General features: G+C 37.7%; 1 protein-coding gene across 8 annotated transcripts in view; it reads left to right on the top strand.

Annotated features, from left to right (window-relative positions):
* The window catches only part of sash1a (SAM and SH3 domain containing 1a), a 928,497-nt gene that overhangs the window by 787,407 nt on the left and 125,786 nt on the right, over window positions 1-15,304 (top strand). Inside the window, exon 1 of one of the 8 annotated variants that reach the window (XM_051924856.1) lies at window positions 1,208-1,692. The exons of 6 other annotated variants lie outside the window; for them this stretch is intronic. In XM_051924856.1, the coding sequence (XP_051780816.1) occupies window positions 1,594-1,692 (99 nt within the window). In that variant the 5' untranslated portion in view covers window positions 1,208-1,593. Of the gene's footprint in view, window positions 1-1,207; window positions 1,693-1,808; window positions 1,935-15,304 lie in introns of those variants that run through there. One more of the 8 variants, XM_051924858.1, reaches the window with a different exon arrangement.

Below are 15,304 nucleotides of genomic sequence, written 5' to 3'. Positions count from 1 at the left end.
GCAAGCTTTGGATCGAGCACCAGTCTCGTGCCCACATCCACCCAGCCAATTTACAGTCACCAGTTAAATTAGCAAATCTGAATGTAGATGGGGATTTTTTTATAAACCGTGTGTAATCCTTCTTCCTTTAGCCTGGCAATCAGTTCTGATCTCACTATCATTTTGACCAGAATCTCACCAGAAATCGTAAAGAGAGATCAAAACACAGACTGTTGCTCTTGTCCCAGCACGATCAGATGTAATCATTTTGCATTTTCTCCTGCCACACATTTTTCAGAAACAAACATTTATCAGTCTGGCTGGCATTTGTTACGGGTTACTGAAAAAATCAACTAGATGCTTTATATTTCAATCCTAAAAATACACATTGGCAAATATTACAAACCTGGTAAACTATTGTTTAGGGTATTGGAAACTAAAATTGTACACATAAAGGTTAAATGGAAACCGAGTGGTAAATGATGAGGAGGTGTAATTTAATCAAGTTCTGGCTGTAACAGTGTTAAGATGTGGGGAAGAACAAGTGAAGATGAAATATCACACATTTTATTAGTAAAACCATCCACCGATGGTATATTTTAGACATAACGGACGAATTTTTCGAATTAAATCGTTTATTATTTATGTATTGTTCCGTTTTTGGTGAACTAGTTTTTTTTCCACAACCAATTCAGTACAAATGAATTTTCTTTAAATATCCAAACATTTTCTCAAGGTAGTAGCAAAAATAAGCATGTGTTTGTAAAACAGCATTTTCATCAGCTGTCCGCAGCCGTGCTTTCAAGAGCTTGAAAATCGTTCTGAACAATCCAGCCAGACGCGTCCTGTGCTGATGTGCCCATTGCCCCTCCTTTCAGCAGCGTGGTCTCTGAGTTCCCATGCAGAATTGGGGCCCGCGACTCGTCGCGCACCTTTTGTTGCTAAATGATGGTTAGTTGGGAAGGGAAAAAGCAGTCATGTGCGGCTGGGACTGCGCACTTTGTCAAGGGAGAGGGGTGTTTTGACAATATGTAATATCGCTTAGTATTAGAGTTACGGTTCATACAACGTAATCTCTTTGAAGTTTAGTGATGTGTATTTATATATACTGTTTCAATGAGCGCTTAGTACAGAAATAGTTTTTTTTTGTCTGGTAATGTAGTTTTAATTTTGAACACCCCTACAATAGTAATTGGTTCAGGCCCGCTGGCTCTCCGTGTGTTGTTGCTCTTACAGCCGAGCTAAAAAAAAGTTATGTGCAGGAATGTCAGCGGTGGGCTGTTGAAAACCTTCTTTGTACTTTACGTGTGCCAGGCGGCAAGGGTCAGTCATTCGGAATAAAGCGTGCACATTTAGTTACCCAGTTTTTGATATCCATGTTATTTAATTATTTTCATCAATAAGAAGTGGAAAAGGAGGAGACGTTTCCATAGGAGTCGGGCTTTCTGGATTCCCTATCCGGTGGCTAGCGCTTGCCAAGGCATGGTGAGGCTGTGCGCGAGTCAAACAACGCAGTCGTGTGCCGAGAAAGCAGGGCATCGGCGCCGTGGGACTGGATCCCCCTGCATTAACATTTATGTTAGCTTTGTGAAGATTCTCTGAGACTTTAAAGTGATGGAAGACGAACAAACCGTCGGAATCTCCGACATCCCATCGGATGCTGACCTGCCCGACAACTTCTCCAAACTGTGGACAGATGTAATGGGCATGCTGGTAAGTAAGCGCGGGGGTGTGTTTGTGTAGTGGGCGAGCACAAGTGCTGTCTGACTCAGGCTCTTCACTCGTGTGTCACCAAATGGAGCTTAATTTGCCCACAATTAAAGGGGCTAATCGTGATATGACAATGACATGTCAACCCCATCACAGCAGGAGTGAAGGCATCCTGGCTTGAATTTGCTCAACCAGTACTGGCTATGTTTTCGATGGGAACCGACTCTATCGAGACACAACACATGGTATGTATGTTTCCCCAAAATCGAACCCGTGCTGTGTGCGACCTCCGCGGACGTACAAACGAAGCTGGGATCAGCGCCAGGCTCTTTCGTGTGAACTTGTCATCTTAGGCGATTAAGAGCGGACGCCCGGCAACAGACCGAAGCATTTAACTCATCTAAAGTTCTCCAGCAGCGCTCGATAATAACACAGGCGTGCTGCTACTCGATTGCGGCGCTGTCAGCATTTTCGGCTTGGACAGTTTTGAAAGTTTCGTACGTTGTTTAAATGGATTTCAATTTTTCCGACTTTAGAAAGTGCTCCCGTTCGTTTTTGAGTGCTTTACGACACTTTTCCTCATCTTGAATTCATTTCACCGTTAAAAAATTGGAATGTTTTTCTTCTAATTAATGGGGCTTTTAGTTTCTACTTTTAAATCTGAGACTGTGTATTTCCTGCTAAATTTTTCTCTAGTAATTTTCTTTGTTTTACATGCGTTCTTACCCACTATATATCGCTTGCCGTTTTTGTCGTTTACCACTTTATGTGCTGCCTAGTGTTTCTTAATTTCAAGACTTTGAGCATTCATTATATTTCCGTTGTTTCGTTTTAAGTTAAGTTGTTGTGTCTAAAGGGTGTTGATCACTGGGAATGAGGTTCTATGAATCCAGGCGTGCTGGGTTGTTTGTTTTGAAAGATCCCGACCTAAAGCTACCATCCATACTAATTAGGCAAATCCGATTCATTACGGGGTGAGGAGGAGGGGCGCGACATTGTATCGGGTGCTGGGAATGTTTCTGCCCTGCAGAGTAGACCTTTCTGACTTGATTCACAATCAACTGTTACCCTCCGTACACTTTCAGCTGTCATTTTAGTTTACTGGGGACTGGAGCTTTGTACCTTAGAATAGCTTTCTATTTACCAGTGAAGTTAGGGTTTGTATGATTTTACTTAGATGTTTAACTCTGTCATTATCATCATATGTAACCATTGTCTTTTTGCTTTTTAGTGATACTGAAGTTTTACTCCTAAATTCACTCATTAGAAGTTAGGTTAAGTATTTCTGTGTACAGCAACACTAACCGTTATAGAAACTTACAAAACAAAAAAAGTTTAACAGGGAAAGTGACTAGACATCTATTGACTTTTGCCATAAATACTAATCATACATTGTAAGGTCTGCAAAATGCTTATTTCAATTGGCTTTTCCAGCTTTGAAGTTCACTGGTGTTGTTAGTGTGGAAATAAACAAGCCCTTTAATAGCTTGGTCTAAAATATTTGGTATGCTCAAAATGTTTAAGCTCATTTAGTTAATTGGTTAGTCATAATTTAATGTTGTGGTTTCACACCAGCTAGAGCACCCTAGCCGAATCAACTCTAGTTACTCAGTGTTACCACCTTTTTATCTTAGATGGCTTGGATTTCTAGACCTTGTACCGTATGAATAATCAGATAGTTTGAGTTACAGACCTTACGCTGTCCTTTATGTTTCCATCATTAGCTTGGTTTCCTTAGTTGTGACCTCCTCAGCTTGTTTTCCAGAGTTGTAGCCCTATTTAGGTCCATTGATTGTGGCGTTATTGGGTGAGGTTAGATCTCCCTCCTATGTTTACATACACCACAGTAGCTGAGGTTCCACCTCTCTCATGATCCAAGGGTCAGGTCCAGGGATGCACCTGAATTACAAGCCACTCACTAAATAAATTCCTTAGTTGTTGTTTCACAAGCCATTGTTTCTTCCTTCTCAGTGGCCTACAGTATATAAAAGAGATGTTACTAGAGAGGGTGTCTGCATTTTAGATCAGTCTGTTAAGGTTTGTGGCCTATTGTCTAGTCTGGGTTTAATGCATCTGCTTCCCTTTCAAAAGCCCCCACGTAATAGTCCAGTTTCTTGTCTGACAGCCAGTGCAAAAGCCTGGAGACTGGAACCTGTCACTAGGTCACTGGATTTCATTAATTTATTATCATGGATTGACAATCCCAGCAATAGACAGTAAAAGTGAGTTCTCTTGTTTATCTCTTTGAAACATTGGTGGTCCTTTGATGTTTGCAGAGATGGTTGTCAGTTTTATCTTCTATTAAATACCATATCTCTTAAGAAGATTTTTTCTTATCTACATATGCTAGTCCTGCTCTTATTCCTTATGGTTTGCCAATACAAATCAGCATAATTTTTAGTTGAACAGACAGACAGACAGAATGGGTTGACACAGGGAGGCCGTTCTGGAGTTTGAGCTTATAACTTTGTGGTTCTAATTTTGATGTCTTATTCTCTTTGTCCTTCACTACACTTTACAGAATAGTTGAGGGTGTTATATTTATAACATGAGTAAAGTAATGTGGTGCGTTGAAATGATATAATTGTCTCAATATAAGAAGTAAATGCAGTAGCTTGAGTACCCAAAAAAGCACCAAAAGCTTGTGAGCATATTACTTATTGTTACCATTCCAATTCATGCTGATAAAGTAGTAAGCAGTGCTGCCTTGTGAATTCATCGTCTGGATGCTGTTTGTATTTTAGTTTGCACATAGTTTTGGGATCTGCATGTATTTTATTGTGGGTACTGTAGTTTTATTGCCATATCCCCATAGACATTGAGGTTACGTTAATTAGCTGTTCCAAATTGCACCAGTTTGGAAGTATACAGTATGTGAGTAGGCCGTACAATGAACTGATACCCTGTCCAGGGTTGTTTCTTGCAGGAAATGGGCCCAGCTTACTATGACTATAAATTACATGGCACTGGTTTGGTAATGGTTATATGTTATATAATTTTTGTACCCCCTCCCCCCTACATAAAAGTTTTAACTTCCCCTTGGTGATTAATATCTATCTGTGTACTTTACAAGCAGACTAGGACCTTTGTACTGCTGCAGTACTGTAAGTGATGTGCACTCATTTGTACACTTAGAAATTTAAATGAAAAAGTAATAGTGCAGTTGGAATCCTAAAAACCAGCCCTCAATACATATCCAGTAGTAGGACCAATTGTCAGAAAACACTTTATTTTTCTTTGGAGCCCCTGAGTAGGTAATTAAAAAGCATCTGCAATGCAGGCATGGTGACCTAGTAGATGGAGATTTTACTGGAAGCAACCTGTTTTTAAGTTCAGTATCTAATTCATTGTATAATCATAGGCAGCCCCTTAACATGCTTATATTCTAGGTTTTAGAAATAATAATAATGTTAGAAAGTCCTTGTTTATTACAATTTATAGTATATATAAAGTGTTTAGAATTAAGTTTAGAATTTGTAATGGCATATGTGGTACTTTAGTGTGGAGACCTTGAATGAAAAAGTGATACATGGCTCCTTGGCCACTTGGGGAGTCTCTCCACCATTAATAAAAGGCCCCTTAAACATCTGTTTTTAGGAATTTCAATTCCATTACTAAGCTCTCATTAGATTATTCCCAGGCACCTCAAGTCTGTTTCATTTTCACTCTTGGGTTCCACTTGTCTTACTTTCTCCTACTGACTTTCTTATCTTGCTGTGGAACTCATTACTTTTGGTTCATAATTTGCCCAAAATGGCTCCTGCACATAACATTTAAACTTGCCATTAATTCAGAAAACTTGACAGGAATCACATAAAAATATAAATTTTTAAAATTTCTAAAATTTAATTCGGGCGTACCACTTTACTTTTCCAAGATCGCTTTCAGTAAAGGTAAAATGAATAAAAGGTTTTAAATGCTTGCGCTAAAAGCAGGTTTGCAGTTCCCAGATTCTGCAGACCTGAAGTAGATGACTAACTTAATTCTAAACAATTTCTTAATTGGAACTGATTCTTGCTATTGCTATCAAACATGTAATTATTCATTTGTCATATGCCTTTTCTTATAAGCTTTGAGACATGCCTTATAGTCCAGCATTGATACTTTTTCTTGATACTCATCCTGAGGCTTGTTTAAGTCTAATTGCTTATGTATGGTCCTATTTAAGTGGACAGATTGGTTTGAGACTTTATTATGGGATTGATTTTCCTTGCTTCTTGAATACTCCCAAATCCACTTCCTTGTTGTGGTTTGTATTGTTTTTTGCACTATTTACTTTGTACCTTTTTGAGAGAAATATTCAGCCATATGCTGTGTTCATCTATTAACCCTTTGGCCCAACCTTGACCATGTATGTACACTCCTGCTCCTTGAATCCTGTTTTTGCTTGTTTTTTATTGTCTGTTTGTCTCTTCATCCTTCAGCTGTCCTGCTAAAGCTTTCAGATCCAACTTTAAATGCTCCTGCTAATGTCTCTTGCCTACTCATGTTGGCAATAATCCTCAACTATTAAACATAGACATTGTAGGGTAGGAGAGGATGACATACACATGATTACTTCTGTTTGTAATGGCATACATTTTATGCTAGAAACATCACCCCTAGTAGTTCCTTTTCAAAGCTAATTACTGTCATTCTGTTAATTGATATACTGGTAAGGAAACTGATCACTGCTTCTTAACTTTTCAGTTTGTGTTGTGAAACAAGGCAAGCTTCTTTGCAATTATGTTAAAGAATGATGCTATACTTAGATGATTCCGACATTTTACAGTTACACAAAGATAGTGGTAGGGTGGATTTTTCTAGCTTTACAAGCTAGATACTAGCTTTTTCCCCTCTTTCACTTTCCAGATACACTGTGTCCATGTTGGGACCATTGGTGAGTCTATGTTAGTGGCTAAGGGTACATACTGTATGTTAAGGTGTATCTGATCATACCCTGCTGTGTACTAGCATGCAATCCCTGGTTTGCAAGTGAGTTGTGTCTGATGGCTGCTCAGCTTGGATCATCTGAAACTCAAGTAGGATAAAGTGCACCCAGTTAGTAAAATAACTGTCCCTGACCACAGATACGTAGGTAAATGCCAAGGAAAATTACAGGACCAAAAAAAGCAAATACAGAGTGCATAGTTTATATAAGCTTTATCCTTGCACATGTAAAGTTTATATATGAAGAATTTATTGACACCTCTTAATTATCTCAGTATGAGCTTACAGTGCTAGAATAGAATTTTATTTGTTACTGTTTGCTACATGATTAAGCTCCTACTTCCCACCATTGTGAATTGGATTGGGAGGATGGGATCATAGACATTTGCATAGGACACACACAGCATAGACTTTTTTGAGCAAATGGGAATTTCTGACCCTCCGCTATCGAACACATTATCACTAATTTTATGGGCAGTGTTTCATCTAAACTGAAATTCCCTTAAACATATTAATAATTCAGCCGTTTTCGTTTAACAAAGAAAGACAGTCTTAATTTTATAGAAAGAAGATCACTGACAGACTTTCAGCCTGGTTTTGATCAGTATAGGAAAGGTGGTTTATTTGTGATCTTTCAGCTACTTTATGTAGTACAGTAATTTGTGAGATCCATCACGATGGTGGTTCACATTAAAATACACATCATCTATTACAATTGTTTTTTTTTCATGCAGTTGGATTATGGTGACAATAGTGATGAATCGATAAACTAGTGATTTTTTCCCTAGCTCTGTATCTTGATGGCTAAGCTGAGAGCTTGTTTCATTTTATTAATGTGACAGTCTACATATTTTTTTAAATCTACAGAACAAACTGTCCAGTGTTGTGTTTTTTTTTTTTTTGTTTTTTTTTGATTAAATTTAACTTTTGGTCTGGATTTCAGATTTTGGTTGAACATGCTGCATGAACTAACACAAAGGTTCTGTCAGATTTTGTCTAAACCTTTCTGAACTGATTTAACTAAGTACTCTACTCTATGTGGTTTGTAATCTTAATAGTTCATTTTAGAGAGTGTTTTACCTTCAAGTTTTAAAAATAACACACTGCACAGTTTACTGTCTGAGCTACAATCTCTTTTGTTGTCTAGACTTTGTGACTGTCAAGGGTTTTTGTATTACAAATTCTAACCCTGAACTAATTTTCTTATCAAAGAGCTATCTGCATCTGCTTGGCTGTTATTTGATAGAAAAAATAGGTAAAAGGCTATTGAGGTTACCTAGTAGAGTGCATTGGTGTTCTTTCTCCTTCAGAAATAAATTGTACAGCGGGATAAAAGAGAGTTTTTAATATATTTCTTTAAGTCCACTTTATGTGGAAAAAGTGGAATTCTCCTGCCTGCACATTCCTTCAGGTTCTGCATACTTTTATCTCTCTGCTTTGCTGTTTTTATTGTTGCTACCTGTACTCTCCATTTGTATAATGTTGAACATTTTAAATTCCCTTTTTGCTAGTAGGATTATTTTATTTTTCTGCTGCTGTTTTTCTCAGTCTTCATTCTGTCACACTACATTATAATATAAGCATTTTAGTTTGTCTTTCAGACCTGTTATTTCAAGAGTGTAACATTGGAAGGGAAGTTGAATTAGTTATCATAAAATTGAGTTGGCCGGCTGACCTGTTTTTGCTAGGTAGGGAACTAGATTGAACAAGTGACTGGTGTGTGTGCGTGGCTTCATCTCTGCCATCTGAGTAGTGTGGTGCATTCACAGACATTCAATTTGTCATTTAGCAGTTTGGTTTTTGCGATGACCAATAACAAACTTTGGAAAGCAGTTAATAGTAGGAAACACTTTTTGTCAGTTCTTCCTTATCCCAGTTATGTTGTTTTTATATTTGAAGTATTAATGTTTGAAATATTGTTCTTCAGAATAAGTAGCTTAGGAGACAAGTAATTGAGTGTAATTAAACAAAAAAAGAAATAAACTTGTCTGATTTCATCCAAATTATTATTGCTTTTTGAAGATTTTTGAGTTTCATATATGGATTCCTTAGTGCCAAATAAAACATACCAGTTTGGAAGATGTGTTCCAGACAGTTTAAGGGAGGTGTTTCCTGTTTTTGTGCCCCCTTCCCACTCCGACATTGGAAAATGCATTAAATGTATAACAAAATAAATTTTAAGAAAAAAGAGAAAATAAAAACCTTTAAAGTAAACAGTTTTACCAGCTGTAAATACCAGGCCTCCTCCTTGAAGTCTGGCTGAAAAAGCCACTTTGTTACTGTGGCATGAAAGGCAGCTCAGAGAATCTGGTTCTGATTAAAATTGCTTGCCTTGTAAACAGCTTAGATGCGTGACTTGCTCCATTTGCACGGATGGTTCTTATTGAGGACACTGACGAGGAACCTGAGCACGGAGCAATGAATTTAATCAGAAAGATTTTTTTGACCCAGCTGGCCCTTGTTTTTCTTTTTAATAAAAACTAATAGACTGCTCTTTGTTTATATTAGTTTTAAGCTTATTTGTTAACTCTCCAACAGAACTTCCACCTGTTTTTTTATTTCAGTGTAGTCCATCATCAAGCATAAAGTAAATTTTAGGTCTTATTTCTTTGTGCAGTTTTTGATGGTTTTAGTAAAAATAGTAATGCAAAGCAAAACACAGTTTAATTTTCTTAACTTGTATCATTGCATCATTTATAAATTATTTGGTATTAACTATTTGGCACATGTCATTTCTGTGTACTATTGTAAGTGAATAACTAATGTTTGATACATTGCACACAAGTGTGTAAAATTTGGTTGTCTTTCGTACAGAACAATAAACATCCTCACCACAGTATTGCCCTGAAAGACTGGAGTGAGAATTTAGAAGACTCTTCTTTTAAGATAAGATAGTTTGCAAGGCATTGAGGAAATAGGCTGCACTTGGAGTATTTGGCATAGTCAATGCTGTAGGTAAGTAGGAAAAAATATGAAAACATGGCATACTAGTACATGTTTGCAAGAAAGAAACAAGGTATTCAAATTAGGAAGCCGAGTGCCGCATACATTTTGCTCAGTGTCAGGGGTTTGAGGTAAACTAGCAAATGGTGCTCTATTTTGAACCCACCTCAACAGTAAGTCATATAAGACGATAGCACAAACAAGCATTAAGTAAATATATCCTTGTTCCTGGCACAGTGAGTTAATTATTTAGATTTAGGTAGTTTTTGCCATTTACAAGGTTTCAAAACATTTTTTTTTTATCTGTAATTCTTTGTATGCTAGAACTACGGATACATTGATCTTTATATGGGAGTTGGAGTAGCATATTAAAATTGTTATTTTAATCTCCAAACAATAATTTGAATTCGTGAAAGCATGGGTGCATCTCCATTTGGTATGCCACTGGTTTAGATCTCACTTATGGCTCATTATGGTGAACATTCACATCATCTGCAGTATGTCACAGGTGTCAGAAGTAGTTTGGCAGTGTAACAAATTTCCAAGAGCCCCTCATTGTGATCATTTCTGTTTCTATCATTTCTCTTCATTCAATTAGACATACAAGTTTAATTTTATTTAGTGACATTAAGAAATTAACACCTTCCCTAAACATGAAGTAAGCCAGTGAAGAGCATAGAAATGACAGCCTTATTTTTTAAAGCTCAAAACTTTAACTGCTTGGCTGCATTGCCTACTTTAGATAGTATGCCCTTTCTTAGGCCATTGCTTTTGGGGTGATGTGATTTACACCTGCTATTTATTTAATCATGCACAAAGCTCTCTAGCTGTGTTCAAAATAATATGTGTATGAAACATTTTTTATTTTAATAGTATACTTTTTTTGTTAATCCTGAAAAAACACCATAGTCTTAATGACTGTTGGGTTGGTTGTGTATAGTTATTTGCAAGTAGGGACGTCGTGATACTAGACTTTTTGTATTCAATACCAATATAAGTGAAATTTTGACATGTTTGATACCTTTTTTGATACAACAGCAAAAGCAGAAATTCCATTCATTGGCCTTTTATTAATACACCTCCATTACTAAATGAACAATATTGTGTTTTTTTCTGTAATTGTATTAAATTTATAAATAAAAACTGTAACAATAGATTTAAAACAGTGGTATATCCATCAAGTAGTTACCCAACTATGATTGTAAGTAAACAATTGTTGGCAATAATAAATATCGAAATACAATTCAGGGCTTGAGCTTTAATGTGTGGCAAAGGGAGAATCTCCCAGTGTAACATCAAATGAGGGTTTATAATCTTGAGGGAGATTTCATCTTCAGGTTCTTTAAAGGAAGGTATCATAATGCATTACCAGACTTAACTTGTGAACATTTTAAATTTATTCTTTTATGTTTTCTGTCCAGTAACTGAAAAATACTGCTGATACTGATATTCATGGTAATTCAGGATATTTCCATTTAAACAAACTCTTTAAAGCTGTTTTTGTAATAACATTCTTTGAAAGTCTGGTTTGTTAGTGATCCACTCTCAAGTTTGTAACATTTACAACTGTAAGATTTTATATTTGCATCATTAGCTGGTTAAAAATATTACTAAAGAGTAATATTTAACAGATGATTAAAATTAATTCATATTTCAATGTCAAAAACTCTTGGTGTGTTAATTTTACAAATCAGTCCATCCTTTTTTAACATTTGTCTCAAATTTAAAGCTTCCTGTGTGAATTCAAACCTGTCAGTTTTACATGAATCCTTTATTTCAGAACTCCTCTTAAACCACCTTTATTTTGCTGTTTTCAAGGTTTCTTATCTGTGTACAAATCCCAGAAATAGAAAACTGCTTGGGCTGTTGCTACCTGTATTCAATAGATTTACAGTATAAATGTGAGACGGTATTACATTCTACCGTCCCATTCAAATATATGACATATGTGATTTTATTCTGGGTTGTACTGATGAACTTTTGTTTGCCTTCAAAAGCCAAACAAATGACACAAATTTGGTGTCTGCAGATTCATATTTAGCCATGAATAAGGAATCCATTCCCGGATGGGTTTATCCATTCCCGGGAATTCGGAAATCCCACATGTCACTCCCGGGAATGAGACAGTGCACGGGCATCTCACATGTGAACGGTTTTAGAGCTAGCGACACTTATTTTTAATAAAACTACTGCAATATGTTGACACCAATAAAAGACTAACCTTAACTACAAGCAGTTCATGCTGTCATATAAGTACATGTATCTAGTTAGTTGCGGTAATAAGAGCATAAAAAGCACAATGTGTCGAGCGTGCGTTCATCCAGGCAAGAGTACACCTTTGTGCAGAGTACGCCAGCCGCTGAGAAAGCACGCTCTGCCTCCACTGAAATAGGCGGCACAATCATCAGATACTGATATCCATATTACTAACTGAGAATGGTAAACCAGATGGCATGGACGCAGGTAACTGGATGGCATGGACGCAGGTACACGGCGATGGGACCATAAGACGTACTGCGCAGGCGCGTACAGCTCAACTAACGGAAATAGCAGCAGGCGTCACCGCCATATTGTGAGTGGCACTACTGCGGAGTGAAGTTAGGAATAATGTGCTGCTTGGGATTGTACAAACCGCTGAACGCTATACACCAAATTCAAACACAATACAGCTCAACGATACACACACGAGCCCACCTGGATAGGATCAATGAACGCAGGCTCCTGCAACGCTCGTCTGAAAATGCGGAAGCAAAGCAGGCACGGGTTCAAAACGAACGAGCTCGACTGACGGATATACAAACACGAGCCCGCCTGGATAAACAACACGCACATAGCTAATGACATAGCCACACAGAAAAGAGGCTTCTGCACTGCACCCCAGAGTCAAACGTAACACACTACGGGGTCCGCAAAGGTCCACAAAGATAGTACGGAATATATAAGAGCACACCCATCGAAAAAAAATCAATCGTGTAAAGGCACATAGTACACACAAATCATGTGCTCTCAGCGCGTATAAGGACAATACGGAGAATAGAGACCCAAAGGCATTGGAGAGAAAAAAAGGCAGATAAGAGATTATGAAACCAGTGGAATTCGAAAAGCTCAAACAAACGATGGCACGATACACATGCTGACAAAGGTGCAGAATATGAAAGCAGTGGAATTCGAAAGTATTGTAGCGTCCCAGCCAGGTTGAGGGCTTTTTGGTTGTAAGTGACTGTTAGGTCCGATTGAGGGAAGGCGGAGTACAGCTTGGAGGACTGATAGCGGGGTAGTGATTTGATGCGGTGGGGTGGGTGGGGGGGGCGTTGGAGAGGGTGCTAGAAAGTTGTGTTTGGGGTTAGGAATTCAGCGATTGTTCAAGTAAAACTTTTGTGACACTTTATCATGTCAGTCACTACAGTATCAAAGAAAAGATAGAAACGATTGCATTACCGCAAACAAGAGGTGATTAATCATCAGAACCAGGTGTAATTGAAAAAATACCAGGACAAATTGAGGTCTGAAAAAAAGAGTAGACAACAAAGTCTTTTCGCATTCGCATCATTCAGTGGACAAAACGTGGAATTACACAATAATGGACCATATGCTATGAGAATCTGTGGTCCCACAACAGTTAAAGGAACGACAAGTTAAATTTCAAAGAGTACACAATTCGGTCGGGTGTATATTGATGATCTCGGAGAAGCGATGCAAATTTTAACAGGCAAAAAGAAAGGTGATGTGTATATTTCGCGAATAACATTACACACCAAAGGAGATCGTGATATGCCATTCGTAGTAAAATGTTTACAGTTTACCATGAGAATAGCCTTTGCTATGACAATCAATAAATCACAGGGACAAACAGAAAAACACGGATTATTTATTACAGAAACAGAAACAATATTCACTCACAGGCAGTTATACGTTGCGTTGTCACAATGTGTCTCCAAGAAATATTGTTTTTAATGAAGCTTTAAAGTAAAAGTGAAAATAATGAAATTGAAACAATTCCAAAAAAAAAAATGTAAAATTGTATATCCAATTAACCAAACACAGGGGTTGGTGAGCGAAGTGAGCAGGGGGCGAAGCCCCCTAGTACTTGTTCTAAACAGCGCCCGCGCTTGCCGTTGAAACACCGCCGTTTCAGCTTTTACTGATGCATCCAGTTTCTTGTCATCATTCTGTGATGGCAAGTTTCTTGGCACAGATAATCCAGATGCAACAGACTGACGCATTGCAGTTTCAAGTTGCTGTTCAAAGCTGTTGTCTGATGAAGTGCAAGCTGCAGCAATGGCGCCACCTTAATTATTTTCAACTATAACTCTGTTATTTCTTGATCGATTTTTACACTTTTACACGCTATATATGCGAGCTTGGCTGTTCCCATTCAGCCGGGAATTCCAGCAGTTTCATTCCCGGGAATGGGAATCCCGGGCTCCCGGTAATGGATTCCCTAGCCATGAAGTATGCTGTTTTTCTTGTCCTATTAACTACATGTTTGGCGATTTACTAATTTTTGCTAACACTGTACATGTCATATTAATAGGAAGATGTGCCTTGCCCATTAAAGCACTGAAACACTAAATAAATTTTATTTTGGTATTGACAAATGGAACAACTCATGCCATCGCCTATGAAGACAAGCCAAATGACCACTCTGTCTGAATCTTGTCTCGATGTTTACTTGCTGCAGCTGTTGTTAGCGCTGCCAGTCCTTCCACATCCCAAAGTACAATGAACTGTATTGAAAATGGATGGATGCTTGGACTGATGTACATTTGTAGTGCTCATAATATTCAAAGAATGAACTTAAGGCCCCCGTTCATTTATCAGGATTGTACAAGACACTATTTAAAGTGATTGATTTCGTTATCTTTTCATCTCCTCTTACAAATGTGTGACAATACAAGTTAAACAATTACACCTCATTTAATCTGTATCATTACAGTATTTTGCTTTCAAAGCACTCACAAATCTGCTTCTAAACTAATTCCATAACACATATGATTCATACACTCGCATGCTGAAACTCTTCTGTGCAAGCAAAAGCTTTTCCAGACATGACCTCTGCTCCTTTTCTTCTTGATGTGTTGATGCAGTGTTGTAGCATAACCACAGTGAGAAATTTTTATGTATAATTTGTACTCATGTTTTTCTTGTGTATCATTATGCCTTCCAAAGTAATTTGTCAACTTGCAGTCACACATGAGCATGGTACTGACTTTCTTGGTACTTAATGTCGAAAAGCGCGATTATCTTTGTCCTGATGACCAATATCAAGACAGAGTTTATTCTGTACAGCCGGATATAATCCGGAACCTTTGACTCCATATATTAGGTCCCATGTCAGATATCTAGGTGTGATTTTTTGATACTTTACGTAAATTTGCTGATAATAGCTGTGGTAAAGAACTGCTTTTTTCAATTTAGAGCTATTACTAATGTCAAGCCATTTTTATCATATAATGACCTGCAAAAGCTTATTACTGCTTTTGTCTCCTCACGACTAGATTACTGCAGTTCTCTTTATGTTGGTGTCTGTCAATCATCTGTGTCCTTCCTCCAGTTAATTCTGAATCCGGCTACAAGGGTTTTAACTGGTACCAAACAAAAGAGATCATGTGCAACTTGTCTTTGCCTCCCTGCACTGGCTTCAGTAGAGTATAGGGTGTAAAATTTAATTATTAGTGTTTAGGGCACTGAATGGGCCTGCTCTTTGATGTACGGTATTGCTGTGATTCTTACTCCATATTTA

Source organism: Erpetoichthys calabaricus, chromosome 3, assembly GCF_900747795.2.
Source record: "Erpetoichthys calabaricus chromosome 3, fErpCal1.3, whole genome shotgun sequence".
NCBI classification, from domain to species: Eukaryota; Metazoa; Chordata; class Cladistia; order Polypteriformes; family Polypteridae; genus Erpetoichthys; species Erpetoichthys calabaricus.
This window is presented reverse-complemented; position numbering and strand designations above follow the sequence as displayed.